Source organism: Sinohyriopsis cumingii, chromosome 16, assembly GCF_028554795.1.
Source record: "Sinohyriopsis cumingii isolate HCF-2022 chromosome 16, ASM2855479v2, whole genome shotgun sequence".
NCBI lineage: Eukaryota > Metazoa > Mollusca > Bivalvia > Unionida > Unionidae > Sinohyriopsis > Sinohyriopsis cumingii.
Genome location: NC_142976.1, coordinates 27,516,070 through 27,540,425, shown reverse-complemented (window position 1 = coordinate 27,540,425; position 24,356 = coordinate 27,516,070). Strand labels below are relative to the sequence as shown.

The window sequence follows — 24,356 nt, the reverse complement described above, 5'->3', positions numbered from 1 at the left end:
GGTCGGTTATGTTACCTGGAATATAACAGCAGCATAGTAAAATGCGGCTATGACCACACATAAAAGGATATTTCATGATCAGTGCTGGTTTGTTTATTATCAGGTTTACATTAAAAAACATTGGTTTACTAACTAGACGAAGGATATGGGTATAATCACAATGGAACATAGGTTGGAAGAATCTATACAATAAAATCAGTCAGAGGATCGATGAAAGGTATAAATTAATGGAAACTAATTGGTGGTTCTGAAATAGCTTCCATGATGGGTTGTTGTCCTTTTTCCGATGTCGATGAGGTTAATAAGAAAGTAAACCCAAACGTGTGAGTTGTCTTTTTGAACCGGTGATCAGACGGTATAAAGAACGTACTCTCTATGGGAAAATAAAGGGCCATGATAATTATATAAAAGGACATGCCCGGTTTCTGTTACTCCCTGATGGTTATATTATTACTGATAACAAACTTATATTATCGGAATTTAAATGCCCTTTTAGCCGTGGAATCAGTAAACTGACAGAATATTATTTGCCTCCTCAAGTATTATTTAGATTAAAAGTCTGCCCGGTCGCTCATCATTGTCTGCCCGGTGGCTCATCATGGTCTGCCCAGTGGCTCATCATGGTTTACTTATCGATGCGGGTTTTCGAAAATGCTTGATGTCTCAGTCTGAATTTAATTTATCGTTTTACTGCTCTGCTTATGAATCTGATAGCCATTGGAATCATGTCCATTTTTGGTGAGAATAAAATGATCCTGCCAACCGATTTTAGGACCATAAAATGAACCAGATCCGTTAAAACTCTTATCGTCCAATCCAACTACCGAGTTTTCGTTGTTCTTGCGTTAGGATAATTTGCCAGGGTGTATGAACGACAATGCTCGAGTACCACCGAAAGAAACATCCGGATGAGAATATTGTTGTGATATTAACGTTTGAATTATTCACTGCGGTATTTAAACATGTGGAAAGGATTCCGTATCGTGATGTCATTGACCGCTCAGTAAACAGGGTTTGTGATTTGGTGCATTCTATCAGAGGGACAAAGCTGGATGGTGACATAAATTGATGGTTCAGTGGAGAACCCACCCCGTTTTTAGTTACTACGAAGCTGATGAATATGGAAACGTAATGAGCGGAACGTGTTATTATCACAAAACGTGCAGGGTATTTTCGCATTAGGGTTTCAGCAGCTCAGATTGAAAAGGCGATGGTCACCGTTTCGTATTTTGAGGCCCATCGCTGAGTCGTCCGTTTTGGATGCACAATTGATCATCTTAATGAAGACACTCGATAACTGTTTGATGAATATGGATTTGGTCACTCCGCGTGAAAACTAAGAAAGTGGTAAACCATGAAACTTGATAAAAAGGCACGACCAGTGAATTCTAAACCATGACAACGAAAGAACAATGATTTTCATCCATGAATGTATCTTTCAGTGGATGTAACAGCGATAAAATAATGCTGTGAGAAAATTACAAATAGATCATTTCCAAAACGAAACAATCATGGTTCACTTTCCGCTACAAGATTTGATCTGAAAAGTTCTTTTGTAATCCTTTTCATACCACGCCACAAACATTGAAGACAATTCTGTGATCATTTCGTAGTTGGACTTAAGCTCATTAACCAGCTCGTGCATTAGAAGATCACTACCGCGTAAATAGGACAGAAGTTTATTTAGGATCTTGTTATAAATCACGCGTACTTGATTTATTTATTTATTTATTTATTTATTTATTTATTTATTTATTTATTTATCTTTTATTTTATTTTTATTTTTATTTGTTTTGCTTTAAATTTTGGCTCATTCTTTTTAATGCTGATTGTAGCACAGTGCGAGAACCTGACAAAATTAATATGAAAGGGTTTGCGGTTGCTCCAGCTGAAACAAAAGAAGCGGTGGTTAACGATGTTGGCACTAACGTCATCATGGCAAGTATCCTGTGATAGAACAGGCATGTGCATGAGTGCCCGCAGCATAGGTCAAAGGGGGTCACGTGACCCGCTTCCGGAAATCGTATTATATATATATATATATATATATATATATATATATATATATATATATATATATATATATATATATATGCGCTTAAAATCGTAAACTGTCGCGTGCTATTGTCAAACAGTTCGATCAGGTTCTGTTTCATTTCAATACCAAGCTGTTTACTAATGTAATAGAAATATATTATTGATTTCATTGATTAAACTCTGAAACAACACTTACAGTTCCAATAAATGCTCAACCAAAAATGCCATGTCCTCATCAAGTTTAGTGTACCCTCTTTTTCTTGTGTTATAATTTTTAACACGTTCAGATCCCCCCCCCCCCAAGTCTCGTAGTCGTCCATGCAATACAGTAAACAAGGGGTTGGGTTGAGGGTGAGTGGGTTTGCATGGTGAGGTCGATAAACTTGCTCAAGTTGATTTATCTGCTTATAATCTTTTCTCGTAATTTTTGTTCTGACGCATGTGGATCAGCAGTATTTCTTGTGGGCAGCCTCAATCTGTATGCTTCAGACTCGCTGATGTTCTTGCTGAGAAACGCCTCAAACGCACGCAGTTTAAGTTTAAGATATTCCAAGTAACCGTGCGCGGCCACAACAACATCAGGATCAACTTTGCCATTACAGTAATACGCCATCAAGTAAACGAGTGCGTCAAGCACCTTATTTTTATCGATCATACCATTAGGTTCATCTTCTTCCAGAGTATTATCTAGTTTTACTTTTCTATCCGGCCTAGACATGACCTCCAAAACTGTGTCAATATCCCCGGTCTCCTAAAAAACGATCGCTTTGCAGGTTGATTTCTCAACGCTCGACAGTTTTTTTTAAAAAATATATTTTTGCATTGGATTTTTTCATGTACTCATGTTCATCTTTTCGTTTTTTTTTTATCTTCAGTGGCCTTCACACCACCCCGCCTTATTTATATTCTTGCCACAGAGTTCTCCACTATTTCCAGATCTGATTCTGATAAGACCAGGTTTAGGGTGTCCACGACCTCCTTTGTCAACACAGTGGATTCTACGTGGTTACAGAACGTCTCAACAATATTATATTTATCGATGGTATCTTGTGACTGTTTTTGTATAATTTCCGCGACAGACACATTGTTTTTGACAACCTCACCGTAGTAAGGGCCAGTGAATATGTCCGGATAGGTTTTTATATCCACACGCTCATCTTTTAATGTCTCGGTGATGTTATACGTTGTTTTAGTCTTTTAACCTCAGGCAAATCAACGTGTTCGGGTAAAAATCAGTGTTTAACAAGATCGCAAGCGATGCCCACGTTTCCGATAATCTTGCCATAAATATTTTGTTGATTAAAATTACATCATAATCCAAATAAAACTTAATTAAGTCATCTACGATAAAAAGTTGAAAGAAAACTGAGTCCCGGGTTAGCTGGTTCTGCGGCCGTGATGTTTCGCCTTAAAACGCTGGATTTTAGCGACTGTACTGATAACACTGGTCAACAGTGAAATCATTACTGACTTGAAAAGGCCCTAATCTGTAGTATTTTGGTGTGCCGAACACGAATATAACCGTGAAAAATTTGTATTGGCTCTCGTTTTGAAGATATTCATATACCTCATTTTCTATGTTTCACTGTGTAAATTTCTCCAGTAGGACTGCAGCAACATCCGGAATAATGATGTAACATTGCATAATACCATCATGCTCACATCATCCACAGTTGATTGCATCATTTTCTGATGCAATGCAATACTAATGCCATGCGGCTGCTGAAGTAAGTTGACGTCAGCAGTGTACTATACATGTGTAGGCCTATTATACTAATGCCAGGCGGCTGCTGAAGCTGACGTAAGCAGTGTACTATATAAAGCCCAATCAGATAGGTTCAGCATTTAAAATATTTTAGACGTTGTGCGAGACAGTTCAAGCTACTGTTACATAAAACTTATCATTTTATCCATTTACGTACAATAAAGAACAGTAATGCCTCGAAAGTGTGTTAATACCGCGGACAATTTTTGCTATATTTGTGGGGAAGTGACATTTGCCAACCAGAAGAAAAGTATCAATTCTCAAGTGAAGAAGGCATATCATCTTTACTTCGGATGCAAGGTTGGTGACCAAGACAAGCCTTGGGCTCCGCATATATGCTGTGCTACATGTACAACACAGCTTTCACAGTGGTTGAATTGCAAAAGGTCATCAATGCCGTTTGCAGTCCCAATGGTGTGGAGAGAGCCAAGCAACCACCTAAATGACTGTTACTTCTGCTTGGTTCCTCCTCTTTCCGGCGGAATAACGAAGCGAAAGAAGTCGAGAATAGTCTACCCAAACATTCCGTCTGCATTGAGACCAGTTCCACATGGTGAGGGACTTCCTATTCCAGAACCTCCAGCAGAATATTCTCTTGATTCATCTGACGAAGACAAAGGTGAGTCGACCTGTTCTTCTCCTGGTCCATCAGCATGCAGTGATCCAGATTTTCACTGTGGTGCATCATCAACCCCACACAGAATAACACAGGAAGAACTAAATGACCTGATTCGTGATTTGGACTTATCAAAGAACAAGGCAGAATTGCTAGGATCAAGACTCCAACAATGGAATCTTCTAGAAGAAGATGTCACAATTACTGCATATCGAAAGCGCCACCAGCAATTGGAGCCTTTCTTCAGAAAGGAAAGTAATCTGATATTCTGTTCCGATATTGAGGGCCTCATGAATGCTTTAAAAATCACTCATGACCCACAAGAATGGAGACTATTTGTGGACTCTTCGAAACTGAGTCTCAAGGCTGTACTTTTGCACAATGGAAACATTCTTCCATCTATTCCAGTAGCGTATGCTGTCCACATGAAAGAGACATACGATAACTTAAGGCAGCTACTGAATTCCATTGAGTATAACAAGTACAGCTGGCACCTCTGTGGTGATTTGAAGGTAGTTGCCCTTTTAATGGGACTGCAGCAAGGATATACAAAATACATGTGTTTCTTATGCGAGTGGGATAGCCGAGCAAGGGAAATGCACTACATGAGGAAGGAATGGACTCACAGGCAGAATGTAGCCATTGGAGAGAAGAATATCCAACACCCAGCTCTGGTTGAGGCTCAGAAAATCTTGCTACCACCCCTTCACATCAAACTAGGTTTGATGAAGAACTTCGTGAAAGCCATTGACCGGACTTTGCCAGCATTCCGATACCTGCATGAAAAATTCCCTCGACTCAGCGAAGCAAAGATTAAAGAGGGAGTTTTTGTGGGTCCTCAGATTCGAGAGCTTTTCAAAGATGACCGGTTCAACAACTTGCTGGAAGGTGACGCGAAACAAGCATGGAATGCTTTTCGCCTAGTTTCTACAAACTTCCTCGGAAATGTTAGGGCAGAAAACTATAAGGAACTAGTAGAAGACATGTTGATGAAGTATAAGAAACTTGGCTGCAATATGTCTCTAAAGATTCACTTCCTTCATTCCCATTTGGATTTCTTTCCTAGCAACTGTGGTATTGTTAGTGATGAACACGGCGAACGTTTTCATCAAGATATCGCAACAATGGAACAAAGATACCAGGGAAAATGGTCCACTACAATGCTGGCTGACTACTGCTGGACACTCCTCAGAGATGCTCCCGAACAGCTGTACAAGAGACAGGCGAAGAAATCTAAGATGTAGTCAATGACTTGATTTTTTATAGGTAGGCTATTACAGTTGACCTTTTACTATTGGAATGCATTTCGTTATGTAAACATTAATTTCTTGCAGATTACAAAAAAACTAGAGCCAATTTTGCAATTTGACTGTCATATTCATGTTCAGCACATAAAAATTGATAAGAATTGACTAATTTTATTTCAGTAACATGACTTTTGTAAAAATTTGTTGTCCAGTGTAATACGTACTTCTGCAGAGTCTTTCCTATCATAGCGGTGGCAGTGTACAACGTTGTCGACGTCGACTGTGTTTATACTCACATCATTATATGAGACCACTATCGGCAGGATTTTAAATGGCTTTCTTTTCGCTCATGTTAAGTTTACCAGTCTTCGTTCCAGCGGTATTTTTTGTATTAGCGTTACTCAGCATGGTTGCGCATGTTTCATCGACGCCGTCTAACGTAGACACGTTAATGATTCGTTTTACCGACCTTGTTGCTGATATTTTCGCTAGATTCGATGATGCTTTCACCACTGATGAGAATGCAAGGAATAAATATAAAAACCTATCAGGTTATCTACTCATATGTTAACGATAGAGTGTTGTTTTTGTTTTTTATCGAGTATTAATATAACATTAACATAATTAACTTTGACTCAGAGAACGTGACTACACCACGGCATGCTTTTTTAACTGTCTGATTGTCATTACATATATCACAGGGCACACAGGTCGTGGTAAAACCAACCTGTTGATAAACGTGCCGTGAAACAACGGTCTTAAATAGGAACAGCCACGGTGTTTACGCTCAACCCTGGTTAGGATAAATACAAAACGTTATCATATTTTAACGAAACACTTAAATTTACGACTGAGACAGAAACGGATCAGGATGTGATTATGATCAAAGAACCTGACGAGATCAGTCCGGTGGAAAAACTCTGAGTGGATCACGATCAGTAGGTAGTGTTTGATGATATCAAAATTTATCGCCAAAACATGAGTAAGATCAGTGAGTACTTTTCGCTCTCGAGAAATAAACGTTGTAGCGCGATTTATCTCTTATTACAACGTTCCGAAATATAACAGTCGTAACACCGGATTGTTATGTACTCTTTTCAGGATTGGACAACCGTGATATTGGCTCGATAGCGCGAGACTACTATAGGTCTATCACCGCTGCCGAAATTGACATGGTTTTGACCGATTTTATATTCCCGACTCGTGAGTCGTAAACGTGCGCTTTTAATCTGTACGCGAAGGGTTTTTATCCAACGTGGTAGTATACAATGCGGTTTGTCAAACTAAGTTCACCAGGAGATTGAACCTCGCTGATATAAAAAGTAGTATAGTGGCCACTTGTGTTGGCGAACATGAGTTCAATGATATGTTTCATTGCCGTTATTTACCACGGTGACATGTTGTAACGGCACATGCTATAAAACAAAGTGACTCGTCGACGGCAATAGTGGATGAACAACAAGCTCAGCGTCAATTATTAAGGGACATCATCGACTTAGTGCCGCAACTCGCTTATGCCCTTTCTGATGATAGGTGAAGACCTCGGAAGGTTCCGACTGTTAAGCGTGTCCCGTGCATAATTTTAACCATCTACATGTAAAGAAAACTTTCTCACCCGCCACTCACCTATTCACCTTCACACCCGCGGATCAACCCTGGTGCACCCAAAAAATTAACTTAGCTGTACCTGTAAATGTCACAAACGCCGACGAATGTTACTTGACATTTAACAACAACAACAACATTAATGGTGACATCGTTTGTAAGTCGCCGGTAATGTAGCGGTGTGACATTTACCGGTTAAGTTAATGAATGTACAAGTCACAGACACTGATAAACGTCACACCGAAAATGTTGACATTTGTTGACAGTACGGCACTGTCAGTTTCAGCAATGTGCGCCATATATAGACATTACATGTCAAAATACGTCCGTAAATGTCACAAATGGCATAGAGTAAAAGGTCTAAAACAAAAACACAATTTTTTATTTCAATTTTTAAGTAAATGAAAAAACAAAAAAATATGCCGCCCTTTGCAATCGAAACAAAGAAATAGCATTTGTTCTTATGTATTAAATAATTGAGAACATTCCGCAGCCAGAATTTGTAACTTTTTGAAAACCTATATTAGAGGAAAACCTTTATTTTCAAGAGATCTCGGACGGTCTGAATGATGAGGATGAGCATAATTGAGTTCATTCATAGTGTCCTGAGTTATGGTTGATACATCCATACTGTTGTGAGTTATGGTTGATTCATTTTTACAGCTTGTAATTAGGTAATATTTCGAATGATTTCAATCTTAGTGGTCGTAAAAATGTATCTAAAGAAAATCCCACATGCAATTGATGATAAGCGGATTTCGCCTTTTTCTCACACACTGATGGTAAGTTGTATATTAATACTGAACCAAGCTGGAACAATCATTTTTTTTAATGTTTTGAAATACAGAACAAGGACATTAAAAATCAAAATTTGAAACAAAATGACTAGACCTTCTAAACAGGGTAGATTCAACGAAGATTGACTCCATGATTTCAAATTAAAATAGGAATTTTTTTTACTGATTACTGTGAAGACTCTTATCAAGCACTAATTTGAAATGTTCTGACACTGAGATTCTGGCACAAAATACCGAATTCAACAGTTTTCATAAAGGTGCTAGAAATCTTTTGCAAGTTTGACATGAAAGAAATAATTTCGCTGATAGATAGAAGAACTGACGGATGCAAGGACACGTATACTAAAAAACATATATATCAGCAAAGGAGCTGATATGATGGCATACACTTTAGACAAGAGCTGATATGATGACATACACTTTAGACAAGAGCTGATATGATGTCATACACTTTAGACAAGAGCTGATATGATGGCATACACTTTAGACAAGAGCTGATATGATGGCATACACTTTAGACAAGAGTTGATATGATGTCATACACTTTAGACAAGAGCTGATATGATGGCATACACTTTAGACAAGAGTTGATATGATGTCATACACTTTAGACAAGAGCTGATATGATGGCATACACTTTAGACAAGAGCTGATATGATGGCATACACTTTAGACAAGAGTTGATATGATGGCATACACTTTAGACAAGAGCTGATATGATGGCATACACTTTAGACAAGAGCTGATATGATGGCATACACTTTAGACAAGAGCTGATATGATGGCATACACTTTAGACAAGAAACAACAATGTTTATTTGAAACAATATGACATTTACCGTTGAAGCTGTTCTTCCTCAACAGTAATTGTCACAATTTGTAACATTTAGAGTCGACGGATCAATAGCAAGTAACACAATAACTGTAATTGTTCATTTTCTGCGCAGCAGCTGGAGTTCGTGTAAATTTCACAATGCTACGTGGTGATATTTGCCGGCTACTTTGCATGCGATATGAACGTTTGCCGGCGTTTTTGACATTCATACGTGTCACGGTGTTTGTTTCTGATCTAAAGCGTGTCATCAATTCTCAGCATTGGTCTTGTCAGTAACAAAGTTCGTTGGATGCGCCTAGAACGAATCAACTCCTAAATCATTTCATCTTGCCGTCAATAATCTTAAAAATTCCTACTCCTAAACGTTACCCCTCTAAACCAGTCTCTGTGATATTCATTGAACTATGTCACGACTATATCATCTTAAACAAAGTAAAAGAAAATAGTAAAAGTCAACAAGTTTTGTAAAAATTCAACAAATAATTTATTGCCCTAGAATACAAAGCAAAGCTTTTAAAAGAACTTGCGGTATTGTGAATTAATTCCCAAACAGTCCTCAAAGTTTTATCATAAGTCGAAATGTATAAAGTTCCAATTGAATCCCAGTGGTATTCCAAATACATTCCAATATTGTATGTGTTCACCTACCTGTAGTCTCGAGTAAGATATTGTGCCAGTAGCCTTGATTGTGACTATGTATTAATAGTCTTTTAATGTATCACAATCATATAATAAAAACTGTTATTGTTTGAATTCACTGTATTTCCAAATTAATGTTTATGTCTAAGAATATGATCCATGAGCACTTTGTACTTCCAGAGAAAAATGATTTGAATAGATAATTCACCCAAATACAATTACTGAGCATAACAATAAGACTGATTCTGTTTAAAATGTTAATGCAAGAATTATTAATTTATCAAGTACACAATATTATATAAAAAACTAAGACACAAACATATCACCAAGATGAGGGTCAAAAGTTCATTTCTAGAATATTTTAAGTTGTCAACAAGATAATGAATGTTGCTAAAATTAAAAGAAAGAACACGGGAACCATCAGGTAGACCAGTTATTTCCATGAGGGAATACCAATGTCTTAGGCTTAGATCATGGTAAACAAATCGTTTTCTATTGTTCTTCACTCTCAGAGAAATATTAGCTATGTAAGTAGTGTAGTGGGGCGATCTAGGGACAATGGACTACTTATGTATTGTGTTGTTTGCAAATCATTGTATCTATTCAGGTACAAAGTGAACTTAATTTAGGACAAGATCAAGTACAAAATTCAAATATATATAACATATAATCATTAAGAAAAGGCACATCATAATACAAATTAAATATGCATAACAGCTATGATACAAATACAAGATTTCTTCAAAACACAGAACGTGCCTCTGCAAATGAATGATCATCAATCAGCATGTTACTCTTGAAACCCCTACATGGAACACGGGATAAAAATAACATGCACCAGTATAGATTACAAGAAATGAACTATTTTGATAGACTACCGGTGATGTCGCCTGAATTGATTAGAAATTATCCCATTCATTTTATGCAACAGTCTTCATAAGACATTCTCTCGTGACATGGCATATTTTTGTTAGACAATGAGGATTATTTATATTGGTCTCTGATTTTGCATTCGAACCACACATCCATCATCAATCACTGGAAAACATGACACACGTTCAATAGCCGTAATGCATTTCGTTGACTCCTGAATAAATTTGATATTTTTAATAATGACAAAACGACAAATATATATCGAGTTTTAACGATTAAAGTTTGCATTTCGAGAGCATTCTTTAACTGCATGGATTCTCAAGAACGTTTAGATGCAAATAAATTCGTTGGAATAATTCATTATGAACCAGAAGACAGCTGTAAATCCTATTGTGATGGCATAGTCATACAGTGCGTATACGAAATTAAAATAAATCAGGACATTATCAGGGCAGATTGAGACGGAGTCAAAGTGTCATATATTTTCACGTCAACGAGTACAAGAGATGAAGAGTATGTACCTCTTTATTTGCAATTCAGTGGATAGAACCGTGATATTGTCGGTGCAAGTAAGCCATCCATTTAAGTTTATATCTATATCGCCCATACGGCTCCATTGTGATGAATGTATTATATGATTTATCATCGATTTCAAAAGAGTTTTTAAGCCTACTTTCGCAGACCTGGATGAATTATGACTTTTTAAGACTCAATTCTTTCCACTCGAGGCCTCGAAAGAAATTTCACTACCAGATTCCTACACTTTGGTGCAAACTACAATATCCGTTCCCCAAAAGGAAAAATAAAATAAATTAGGATTAGAAAAGATCGATATGATCCTACTTATCATTTGTGCTGGTATACCATAGATTTTCAGTTTGTAGTTACATACAACTCAGTTCCGTACGAAGGGTAAATGGCGCCCGGGGCAACGATGAAGGCCCAAAGATGTTTTGATGCCACAAGACCTCTGTTGCCCATGATTTCGGCGCGCTGAGACTTCTGGCGCCTGGGGCAACCCATCCCCACCCCGTCGCTACCCTCCCTACGGAACATACATGTATATATTTTTCAATAAAATGATTCGACTCAAAAATGGGACACTGGCTGACTTGTTTGCGAATAAAAGTTATTTAAGATATTATCAAGTGACTATGTTCAAGCCTATGTGTCCATTAACCACTGGAGGAGATCTGTTTACTCCTAGTAACTCTGATCCCTAATGTTATTAAAAGCTCATGGTCGGCCCACCCTTTGAAAATCTCATATAGTTTGAATACTGAAAATGAAATCTATTAAACAAAAAATATATGCAATGATGTCCTTCAAAAATTATACCGCAAACAGGCAAAAACAAACTTCATGTTAATATTTTCTCTCTACTTTGGAGACATCTTTACAAAGCTTTATATCTATTTGAATTTGTGTTTGACAACAGATTCTATATTATTGAAAAACACTACTGCATTTCATGAGTTCAGCTATTTGGGGTATTTATTGCTTACACTGATCAAGGACCGTACCCAATAAAACAACTAGGTCACAATGACCAAGCACTCGTCAAAGGTATGTATCCCTGTTCTTTGTCTCTTACAAATAATTAGACAAACTGATCTCGTTTGGCATATTGACACACAAAGAATACTCTCGTAGTTTTTTTTTCTCCAAATGGGAACAGAGAATGACATTTACTGATATATGGTAAAAGACGTTACATAATATGGTTTGTACGTTTATCTCTTAAGTAACGACTTCGCTTTTGTGTATTTAGAGTGAGTGCAAATTATTATCACACACACAAACATATATATATATATATATATATATATATATATATATATATATATATATATATATATATATATATGTGTGTGTGTGTGTGTGTGTGTGTGTGTGTGTGTGTGTGTGTGTGTGTACAAAAATGATACAGTTCATGCTATTTTATTGCAAATTCTCCTACTGAAAGAAGAATAAATCGAGAGGTGAAGAGAGCAGTAACTCCACCAATTAATTTTCTAACATGGGGGAGGCTTTATTATTATTGTATAAACTATTGCATCACACTTATGACACCCTAACAATAACCTTGTATGTAATGCATCGCAATCGTGTCGATGAAAGCGTTTCACTTAAATGTCAAACCTCGAACGCTCCTTTGAGGCAAACATTATTAACCATACCAAAATGTGTGTGTGTGTGTGTGTGTGTGATTCGGATTTTTAACGTAGCTTTAACATTTTTTCAGTCATATCGCTACGATGTCTGCAGTGTGGTAGTTTATAGTTATATGTAGCATGATGTCCCACCCAGTCACATTATTCTGACACCAGACCCACCAGTCCAAACACTAACCTATTAATGCTGGGCGCCTAGCGAGGCAGATGTTAATAACATTTTTATAAGTCTTTGGTATGACTCTGCTGGGGATCGAACCACGACCTCACGCCTCCGAGGCGGACGCTCCAACCACTAGGCCACCGGAGCGGTATATGTATGTATAGACATATATATATATATATATATATATATATATATATATATATATATATATATATATATATAGAGAGAGAGAGAGAGAGAGAGAGAGAGAGAGAGAGACAGAGACAGACAGATAGATAGATAGATAGATAGATAGATAGATAGCCTTGACTTGATAAACGTTGGCTCTTATTGGGAAGGATTTGGTATGACTCAGCCAGGGTTCGAACCCACGACCACCCGCTTCCGAAGCGGACGTTCTAACAACTAGGCCACCGGTGCAGTGTCCATACCAAAATATTGGTGTGCCACACTAATGTGCACCAATAATAAAATAAAGTGCGCACAAATACAAATGACAAGTTTTGCATAATTTGTTTCACTACAGGTAAGGTTCAATTTGACATCTACATCAGGGAGTAGAACTAATAAATACTTATAATGTCACTGGATTTTCACAGAAGATTATCGCTATTTCGAATGCTTCATAATCTGAAAGGTATCTTAAATGTGTGACTTTCTCACGGAAACAGTACGAACTTCTTCACCTTCCCCACAGATCTACCATCATTAAAATAGAATGAACACTTGCATTGCTCAATAAAACTTGCTTTATCTCAAATTACCAACATAAACCCTTAGAAATCCTATCCAAATATTCCTCAATTTTGAATCCACCAAACAGAGATGACATTAAAGGTTGCACTTAACTTGAAGACGGCGTATAATGGTGCCAGTTGTCAGCTGGTTGATACTTCTCATTTAGACCAAACCTGGGCAGCCATTAACTACATATCACTACATACCCTTAGCGAGCTTGAGATTTAAAAAAAATTACATCGATAGCCTTTTACACAGGATATAAAATGTAAGGACATATCCTAGTTACATAATAAGTTGTTTAATTTTGAGTTACGACTACATAAATTAAGGAGGTAATTTCTTCTTTTCTTCTTTTCAAACCGTTTGCGAAAGAAACCAGACGAAGTGTCTGTTCTGACGTCTTCGGTTTTAAAGGTAAAATAGTGCAGAGTGTTTATGAATTCTGAAGATCACGAAAATAATGAAATGTGTCAAATTATAAGCTGAAATACTTCACAAAAACATAGAGTTTATGAAGTTTCAATTAGATAATTGATAAATAAACAAGAGAAAATGAATTTTTGTGTGGGCCCTCTTCAATTGAAACTTATAGGTCACGAACTGTTAAGGAAACCCCACGTAACCACAAAAACGGGCACGTCATCTTCGTCCAGTGGGTGGGTTATGAGTCACGTGGTTCGAAAAAGAAACGTCGAAAAGCTGTCAGAGAAACTGAATGGGACCTATCAAGAATTCATCCTGGAGCCAGTTTGTTCGATGGAGAGCATTGATGGAAGAGTTAGGACTGTAATCAGACATTAAAATGTTGAAGTTGTTGGACAGGTAGACCGATGTCTACGTATAAAGTGTTCTCCAGTTGTCAATATCTTGTTCCTGTCTTTGAAATCACACTGTTTATAATTACTATCTTTGCACAAGGACTTCATATGCTTTGTAAGATTCCCTAAATAAAAGTGATCGGCTGGCTGATCGATATTTCACTCGGTGATTGCATTGTATGTATTATATATCTTAGGTGGAATTTGTTTTTGTTTTTTTATAACATCGTGCTCATAAAGGTCATTTGTATACATGCCTATTAGGCTACCTTCTAGTCCGAGTTTCCTCTGACCTTTGTTACCCAATATTCGGATATTTATACTGGGGTGTACACAGTCCTTGTATTTGAAACAGATATATGTAAATGTTTGCTACTGTATATTTTTGTATGAAATCAAAATTACAGTGCATAATCCTTATCTTCTGATTTCTTTATATATATATATATATATATATATATATATATATATATATATATATATATATATATATATATATATATATATATATATAGTGTGTTAAAAATAATTTATTTGAAATGTCAGAGTAATGTAGAATATTGAAGGAACATTGTTCTGAGCAAAACTGCAATCATGCTAAGTTAACTATTAACCAAATTTACGATTTAGCTTTTACTTGATGATATAAATCAAAGCTGTCTTGTAATCTTTCAATTTGGGTTCACCATGACAACAGAGACCAGCTTTAGCTGCTATATTCTTTCAGAGTATCTGGAGGAGTGTCCTACATCACATCACCAATACACATGAGTAGATCCTCTCTCACTGGCCAAGACATTAATAAATGCCTACAGGAATCTTTGTTAGAGAATGAAGAGCAGACAAAACCTTGGGTTGATCCCAAGAAGGATGCCAAAGTGTTGAAAACCTTGGCACAGGTGAGTTTGGACCAAACGTTCCTTAACAGAGTGGAGCATTACTTAAATTTCAGGTATGCCATTTCAGAATTGCAGCAAATACATGGTACTTAAAAGAACAATTTTAAGACCGCTTTAAATGCTTTTATTCTAAAGAATAAATTACTGTATATATTTACCACTTGAAGATGTGAATAAGTTAGCATTCATAAGATGAGTGCACATGATACATGTACAGTGACTCTCCTTCTTAAGGGTTTGGTCTATTCAGGTATAATACATGCACATCAGGTATAAACAATTCCATGACACTCTATCAATAAACACTTCGGTACAGATTTTATGTATGCAAAATTTACCAACCGTAATGATTATTTAATAATTGTATTACTCTGTGAACAGGTTACAAATAACACATGTTACAAGATACATGTTTTTGATAATTGCAGAAGCACTGTTGAGCTTAAAGTTTTTCATCCGCAGATCATGATGTACTGTGCCAAAAGAGTGTTATACATCCCTCCTGTGTACAGGATTAGGAACGAGCTAACGTGCTTGGATCATAATATCCATAGTTGCAGAAATGTAATGAAAAACAAAGAAGTGGGGATTGTGTAAGTTTGTTTCACTACAGGAAATTAGAAATAATTTTATATATTGATTGTACATTATGATGCCTACTTGGCCATCAAGCCAGTGGAATAATATTCACATGTACATGTCATGAAAACTTTTTCTTAGATACAAGTCATTTTAACAATCGGCACACATTTGTTAATATTTGTGGTAAGGAATTTTAATATTTTCATGCATCCATATCTTGTAATTAGTACTGTTATCATTCTAGTGGATATTTATTTTGATTTGAGCAATGCAAGACTAATAATTAGATCCAATGATATGTATAGCTCTTTCCCAGGGGGACTGTCACACTTTATTAAGGATATTTGGGTTAATGTAATTTCCTCAGGATGTTTGGGAAAGATGCTGCTAGCTAGTACCTGTTCATGAAAATATGGTGCCATCTAAGGAATGGGCAAAAATGCATCATGTCTCACATAGTACTTTGTAGAAAGAACAAATAAGAACAAGAACAACCCCTCAGCAACTCCTTCTTGGGAATTGGTCATGAGGCTCTAATATTGGGTGAAAAGTTAATATGGGTTAGCATGGGGATGCTTGTCACACAAATTAAGAAACCTTATTTTTTTTTCAAACAGGTATTATTGATGCTACAACAAAAAAGTGGCAGATGGTCCATCTACCCTTGCAAGGGAAAGAAAACATATCCCCACATCAGGGAGCTTGTACAGAAAGGCCTCATCTGTCGACTTGAGGGCAAGCAGGGTATGAGGAGGAGAAGAGAACTGAAGGAAGATGATCCCAGGAGAATTTGTGGAAACCTGGAGCCTCAAGAACCACCATCAATCTTGGTTTTGGTGAAGGAGAAGATCTCTCGATTTTAGTTATGTTTAATATGAAACAGAGTCTGATATATGGAGGTGTCTGCTAAGGCAGGTTACACTTTATATAATATCCTGTAAATATCAGTAGCTGAAAATAAAATAATGTATAATGCTGTATCTGCAATTGCTGAAAACTTTTTGTATTGATTATTTATGACCTTTTCCACATTGTTTATGGGTAGAAATAGACTGGTGATTAAAAAAATCTGAATGAAAGCATTATTGTAATATTATGTGCAGTTATAAGAAAACAATGAATGAAGTCAACTGTATTCATTAATATACAAATTCGAACATGGAAGAAATTGTTTAAGTTCATGCAAGCCTAGAGGGGATGAAACCAGTGTATTGTCCATCCGGATATGTGTCATGTATCTGCCAGAAACAGCAAGAGGGAATTACATGTATCTGTCCAGACCCGAGTCTTCCGTGTTGCCATAGTATGAACTGCCTATAGGCAGCATGTCTGTTGGCTCTCATCAAGTCAGCTTCATCGTTGAGGACAAGAACATCCAATCTGTACAGTCTGGCCAAGGCAAGTACAGCCTCATCAAGGATTATAACTCGAAAATCCTGAAAAATTATTCCAATTTATACTACGCTATTTCTAAAATGTAAAAAAAAAAAAAAAAAAAAAAAAAAAAACAGGAACATGCACTTATTCAAATGTTATTCATCTTCGATTTGCAAATTCCACTGTAAAATACACATGGATCAAAACTGCACATGGTTTTTGTTTTGACATAAGGACGGAGAGTTCCATCGCAACTATAACTGATATTAAGTGTAGTTTATGTTAGGATGGACAGTTCAACGTTTTTGGGGAGCATTTCTACAAATCAGAGACTCGTGCATTGGGATCAAATAGGAATGTCTGACTGCAGATGAAGATAATATTTACATAAGAATTTAATCCTTGTATCATCATCAGTTTAGATTTGTTTAGCAAAGTGAGGTGCCCACATTGAAACCAGATAATGAAAAGAAACTACGCGATAAGCATCAATTGTAAATTTTAAAAAGTCCTTATCATTTACATATGTATGCATGTCTGTTTATGGACGGCTTACAATTTTAAAATTCATTCAGTGGTTGCAGAAAAATAATCTAAGCATATGTCTCATCTGGTAAGCAGTCTTGCTAAAAGTCTTAAAACTTCTTACGTTGAATAAACTCTTAAGCATATTAAGAATAATGCATTAAGAGACAGTACGCATTCTAAACAAAACTTGATATATTCATTACCAGCAAAAGTGATATGCAGAGCTGTCTCTCACTACACCTATTCCAGGTTTGTGGGCATCTCCCTACATTTTCCACACACCATTCTAGTAATCCTGTGTTGGGGTTGGGTAATAACGACCACACTGCCTTGAACCTGGCTCCAATATATTAAAGAAAAGGCTGGGGTGGAACTGCAACTTCTGTATGAACAGATAATTAAGCCGGTCTGGCTCCACACTAATGATCTCCTGGAATTTGTTTAAACGATTAAGCATACTGAATCCCTATATATATGTGGTACAAAATGCTTGAAAGCTAAAATCATGATACCATGAAAATTTCAACATTTACAACAATCATATATTTACATCAATTATCAATCGTTGCAAGTCCACCTTGGAAATGAAAGTCATTGCAAATGTTGTATTGTAAGAGTAACTACTGGTACCAAAGTTTTAATTCTGTGTGTAAATGAATGCAGTTTTTTTTATTTTATCTGTAATAAGTAAGTTACACATCCATAGGCAGCTGCTACACATATCCTGTATACAGAAAGAGATTTTCTGTAATGTAGCCCACATACCAGTCAAGTTATTCATACCTTTTTTGGTATATATTTTGTACACAAAAATTTTTAAGCTTTTTTAATAACATGCTCAAGAAATACATAAAAGTTATTGAAAGAATTAAAGAAGTTTCAAAATTGCCATTGAATCAAGTAAAATTCTTATTACAGAAATCATCTGCATTGATCGTCCAATTCAGAGGTGGAACAATTGAATGCCAAGCAGACTGGGCAATTAAAATTCTTACCCAATATGTTAGATCAGATATGAAAAAAAAAATCTGTTTCTTGCAAGCCTTCATGTCAGTCTAAATTCTGGATAAATAAAACAATTTAGGATTATTAAGTCCTTATGTTTATCATGATAGTGCATATATAGTATTATCTTAACATATTTTGGGACTTAATACATCTTAAAGCAAGCATTATATTTAAAACAGAAGAATAAAAGTGTAGTATTTATTTTACAGGACTTAAATGGATATATGAATTTTGCAACAGGTCTAATTTTTTTTAAAACTACACTCTCGTCAAGTCTGATCGCTGAACTTCAAAGAAAGATTGCATAACTTCAAAGAAAGATTGCATAGACTTTTTGTTAACATTTGGTATCTTTAAAAAATAAAAATAATAACTTTTTTTTACTTAAATTGGAAAAAGAGCAAATCAACCTGAACAGTATTGAATATTTGTATGCCACTAGCGTAGATCACTACTACCTATATGTGAAATGGTTTTAGCTAATCTACCTTGAGGCCCTCATACAAAGGAATTTATCTATTTTAACTGCATCTCTGATGCCACTGAATATATTGGGTTTGGAAGAAGGAAACAGAGTTGGTGTTTCTAACCTCAGCTGGGATACTCTTCCAGAGCAAAGTTCCAGAGTACTGGAAACATTTTTTGAAAAATTCTTTATTTGGTACGGGAATTTTATACCCTTTGGTAGACATGGATCGCAGGTGAGGAGTATTACCAGGTAGCAAATACTGTAATAGTAATAGCTGCCAATCCTCACAATTTTGGCGTGAATTTCACGACTTTTTCATCGATTCACGGAATCACGCCGCGAGCAAAAATTTCACGAATTCTTCAATTCTCAATTATTTTAAATCGTTAATAAAATAACCGATTTTCCGTTAAGCGCTGGTCATGATATTGGCAGTTGCCTAAACGGTCCGGTACTGCTGGTCGCGATATTAGTAGAACTACAGCCGATTGGTTCAGCTGGCCCGGTAGCAAGCATTTTAGCCTATTTTAATCTGTGTGTATAAGAGTAGTTTGAGAAATACTTTTGAGAGAAACTGGGGCCTAACCGGAATTTTGTTCCGCGCATGCGTCACCAACACTGATTTAAATTACCGTTCGGCATCGCATGTAAGATCTTGAAAATGGATTCACCATCAAGGAAAAAGAAATGTATTGCTCACAAAGTGAAGTTTAAGTTGTAATATGCCAAAAATTGGCCGTGTATTCTGCCATTAAAAATTGATGTACATCAAGCTTTTTGCACACAGTGTGCCACAAGTTATAGTATTGGGCATGGTGGCGGAGACGATGTGAGGAAGCACATCGGTTGCAAAAAACAGGTAAAGTTGGGAAAATTAAGAATTAGCAGATTTCAGCTCTGGAATATTTTAAGCCATCGATGGAAGACCTGTAAGCTACCAACGCTGAAGCATTATTTGTGAGTTTTCTTGTTGAACACAATCTATCTTTATCAGCTGGAGACCATGCTAAATATTTGTTCCGACAAATGTTCCCGAACTCAAAGATCGCTTCCAATGTTTCCTGTAGATGAACCAAAATTGCTGCAGCTCCTGTGCATTCCTCACAGAAACATTGACAGTGAAAGAGTATCTTCTCTAGTAAGGAAAAATAAGACAGACTTTATGGCCTCCTTAGGTGCAGAAAATTTTCAGCAATTTCAGTCACCAAGATCAACCAGCAGGCAAGAAATAAGCCTAAATTGTTTTAAAAACAAATTTACGATCAAGCAGTTAAGGAAGTTCAAGTCTGCCACAGTATCATGTCTTGATAAATAGCCACAAGAACAAGTGAAGTTTATGAACACCATAATAAATAGAAATGCAGATATATTTCTGCATATATGTAGTGTTTTAGTTTTATATTGCGATCTTGATATAATGTAGTATTGACAGTCAGAGTAGATTGAGTTATTGTCGTGGTATTTTTCACTAATTCATGTAAAAATTTCACTAATTTTTATCCCTATTTTCACTAATTGCGAGCCTGGAAGGTTGGAAGCTATGAATAGTTATTGTAAATATTCAGGAGCACTCTTATTGGATATCCTGTACATTAATTTGGCTTTTCGCAACCAGATTCGGTCTTTAATAGGTAATAATTTTAACTTACCAGCTAAATTTTCCGTGCTTTCTTTCAAGATTGATATTAGCCTGAATGTTATTGTTTGAAGATGTGCTAGCTTTGCTATGTTTTTATCATTTGAATTACTCCACACTGTGTTAGAGTAGTCTAAAGGGGGTTGTATGTAACTGTTATAAAATAGTTCTTTTGCACCTTTCAGGGAGAAAATGTCTTATCCTACTGAAAAGTCATAAACTTGAATTAACTTTTTTACTCAATGACATGTTTGATATGTTCTGTCCATGATAGGTTATTATCTACCAAAACGCGAATTATTCTATCATGACAAACCATTTGCAAATTTCTAGCCTTCCATGTCAGATATAGTTCATCACTACCAAGATTTGTTCTTTTTGCCATGTTGAGATAAGTAATATTTTAGTTTTACCAGTATTTACCACCATGCCATTGCATGTGCACCAGTTATCCAGTTTGTTTAGAGCATCCTGTAAAGAACTTTCTAGTTCATGCTTTGTGTTTTAGATGTCTGACAATGCTGTGTCATCTGCATAGAGATCTGCAGATGAAATTGAGTCCCTTAGTAAACAGTGGTAGGCCATTCATAAATAATATCAATAGTAATGGACCTAGAATTGAACCTTGTGGTAGTCCATATCTAATTGTTCCAGGTTCAGACAGAGTATTATTTATATAAGCATGTTGTGTTCTCTCACTTAAGTATGAAGTAAACTACCTAATTGTGCTTTCATCACAATGGTAAATTTTCAGCTTCTTCAAAAGGATTTCATGATCCACCATGTCATAAACTTATCTATCTACAAATACAGATCCTATTATTCTACCTTGGTCAAGTGCTTGAAGCCATTTATCAGTTAGATCAAGTTAGTCTCACATGAATGTTTCTGTCTAAAGCCTGATTGATTAGGGTGTTACACCACGTGTTTCGTTAAAGATGACATGAATGAGTCATGGACATGTTTTTCAATCAAATTTGACAAGTTTTGGTTGTATTGAAATTAGCTGGTAGTTATCAGCATCATTCTGAGAGCCAGATTTGTGCCTAGGCATTACTTTTGCAGTTTTCCATATTTTGGAGACAGATGAGGTTTCAATATTTAAATAGATTATGAATGTTGTGCCTGAGGCATAAGTTTTAATGAGTGGTGGACCAGTCTGATCAAGTCCTGTAGCTTTCTTGGTATCAGGTTTACTGAGACATTTTTAGCAAAAAATTTTTTTAATACTTTATGGATTTTTTTCAGTTCATTAATGTTGTTTTCTATCACTGGTTCATTTAACTTAGTCGTAATGTTAATGAAAATAATACTGAAAACATCTGCAATGTCAGTGTTATCTTAACTTTTGTGTCATTTACCAGAAGTGAGTGAATTTTATTTGTCTGATCTTTGTGTGTTACCCCAATGAGTTTATTGAACACTTTCCAAATGGAGTTTTTGTTGCTCTTTTTGTTTTCAAGCATCGATTGATACAATTATTTTTAGGCCTTTTTAATCATACTTACTATGGTATTTCCCCATAATGGGTACTTTATATTGTGCATGGTTTCCCATAGCCTTCAATTGGTCTCGTGTCTTCATAGTATCTAGGATTTCAGTAATAAATCAATTGGGTTGAATTTCATACTTTACTCGATGTACTTTCAGAGGTGCATGCTTAGGGACTACATCCATAAATAAGTAGGTCCACACCCTCAGAGCTTCATCAATGTCAAAATTTTGGATAATATTCCATAGAACTCTATGTAGGTCATCTTGAAATTGTTCTTTACCTTAATTTTGAAAAGATCTGTAAGTGATAGTTTTGTGTGTATCTTCTATATTTCTCTTGCATTTAACCTTTCTCGTAAAAAAAAAGTAGGATAGTAGTCACTATGAGCAACATTCGGTACCTTAACACAAGCCACATTGTCTGGTAGGTTGATATAAATGTCATCAAGAAAAGTGCTTGATTTTTCTGTTACCTTGTGGGCTCATTTACCAGCTGGACTAGGCCTATTGGTTCAATAAATTCCATCCAGTTACTCTTTATTTGAGTACTGAGTAGGGCCTTATTTACTTTGCCAAGTCTTTATGTTTCTTTATCCTGAGCAAGAACATTTTCTATTTGTTTCAAAAGTTATCATTCCAAATTGCTTTGAAGGATGCTGGACTATAAATGGAACCAACTAGGAATGATTTTACATTATATTTTGAGAAATTTCCACCCAAATACTATCAATTTCATGTGACTCCAAATCAGGTCGCCTTTCTGCATTTACATCTTCCATGATGTATACCAGACATCCCCCTGTTGTCTCTCTGTCCCTGTGTAATGGTTTATTGTAGCCTTGACAGTGAAATAGATTATCATTGTGGTTAGCATTTAAGTTGGTTTCAGTGTGTCCTAAAACATGCATATTATTTTACTTTGAAGACAACATTAACTTAATCTGTTCTATTTTGTCCACTATACCATGTACATTTAAGTGACCCATGTTAAAACCTTTTGTATTTAGTTTCAAATCAATTATATGTATGTCATCATGCAATGGGGTACTCACTGAGATTGTCTCCATTCTACTTTTTCATTTTGGTATAATATAAGGTGACCATATAAATGAGGTGGCCTCTGTATTTTCTATGGAATCTGTGGATAGTCTTCCATTATTAAATGATATTGGGGTGGGGTGGTGAGTCGCAACAAAAAGTAAAGCAGTTTAAACATACATTGTTTGGTAAAATGAATAATCCTATAATACAAGTATGCAATTTCTAAGTTGTGCAAAACACTACAGACTTAGATATTAGAGTCTTTGCCAAGTTACTTAGTACCAAACATTTTTCAGTATGTATCAATACTTGTTTTGCAAGATATAAATTAAGAAATTACCGTCATTCTTGTCTGCCTTGTTTGAGCTATGTGTAGAGCTTGGTCGGCTCTGTTTTCATTCTGCACATCATGTCAAACTCCTCTGCCCCCTCTGGTTCTTGCTCCATGCCTCAATGCCTCATCCTTCATCTCCCTCTTCCTCTTAAAGGTCGCTCTGGAATTGAGCTTGATTGTGAACTGATTTAAGTCTCTCTATTGAATTTTAATATGTTAAAGTATTTCATAATTTGAAAAAGTAATATGTCTTTGATTACTTAGTGCTAACTGAGAATCAGAAATTAATACATGAGAGGTTGTGATTTGATAGAAGTTTTCTGGGTTGGATCAGGTCAAGTGTTTCGGGGGGGGGGGAGGGGTCCAAATTTTAAAAACGGCCCCGACTTTCCTTGAATGGGAATAATACCCAATAAACATGTGCAAGAATAAAATGGTGGTCAAACTTCCAGTGACAAATGACTGTTCGTTCGTGTGTGTGTATTTCTGTATGATCTGGCCCTGAGTTGTAGATCTGGATTACATACTACAGTCGCAGATTTATAAATATTAAAAAAAAACTGTTATTTAAAACCTTGTGTATGTATAATATTAACTTGGAGAAGCAGAATACGAATTCTTTTCCGCTTTGTTTGGAACGTCAGAAAGATGGGTGTTAGGGGTTATAAGTGGTGG

At 36.1% G+C, this 24,356-nt stretch overlaps 1 protein-coding gene across 1 annotated transcript; it reads right to left on the bottom strand.

The window, feature by feature from the left end:
- Positions 1–15,361: 15,361 nt before the first annotated feature.
- On the bottom strand, positions 15,362–23,836 carry LOC149780115 (P2X purinoceptor 7-like). The gene is made up of 2 exons (XM_089936330.1): positions 23,688–23,836; positions 15,362–17,230 (listed from the first exon to the last, which is right to left on the bottom strand). The coding sequence occupies exons 1-2, from the start codon at positions 23,691–23,693 to the stop codon at positions 16,973–16,975; spliced, it is 264 nt and encodes an 87-aa protein (XP_089792456.1). The 5' UTR covers positions 23,694–23,836; the 3' UTR covers positions 15,362–16,972.
- Positions 23,837–24,356: the final 520 nt, after the last annotated feature.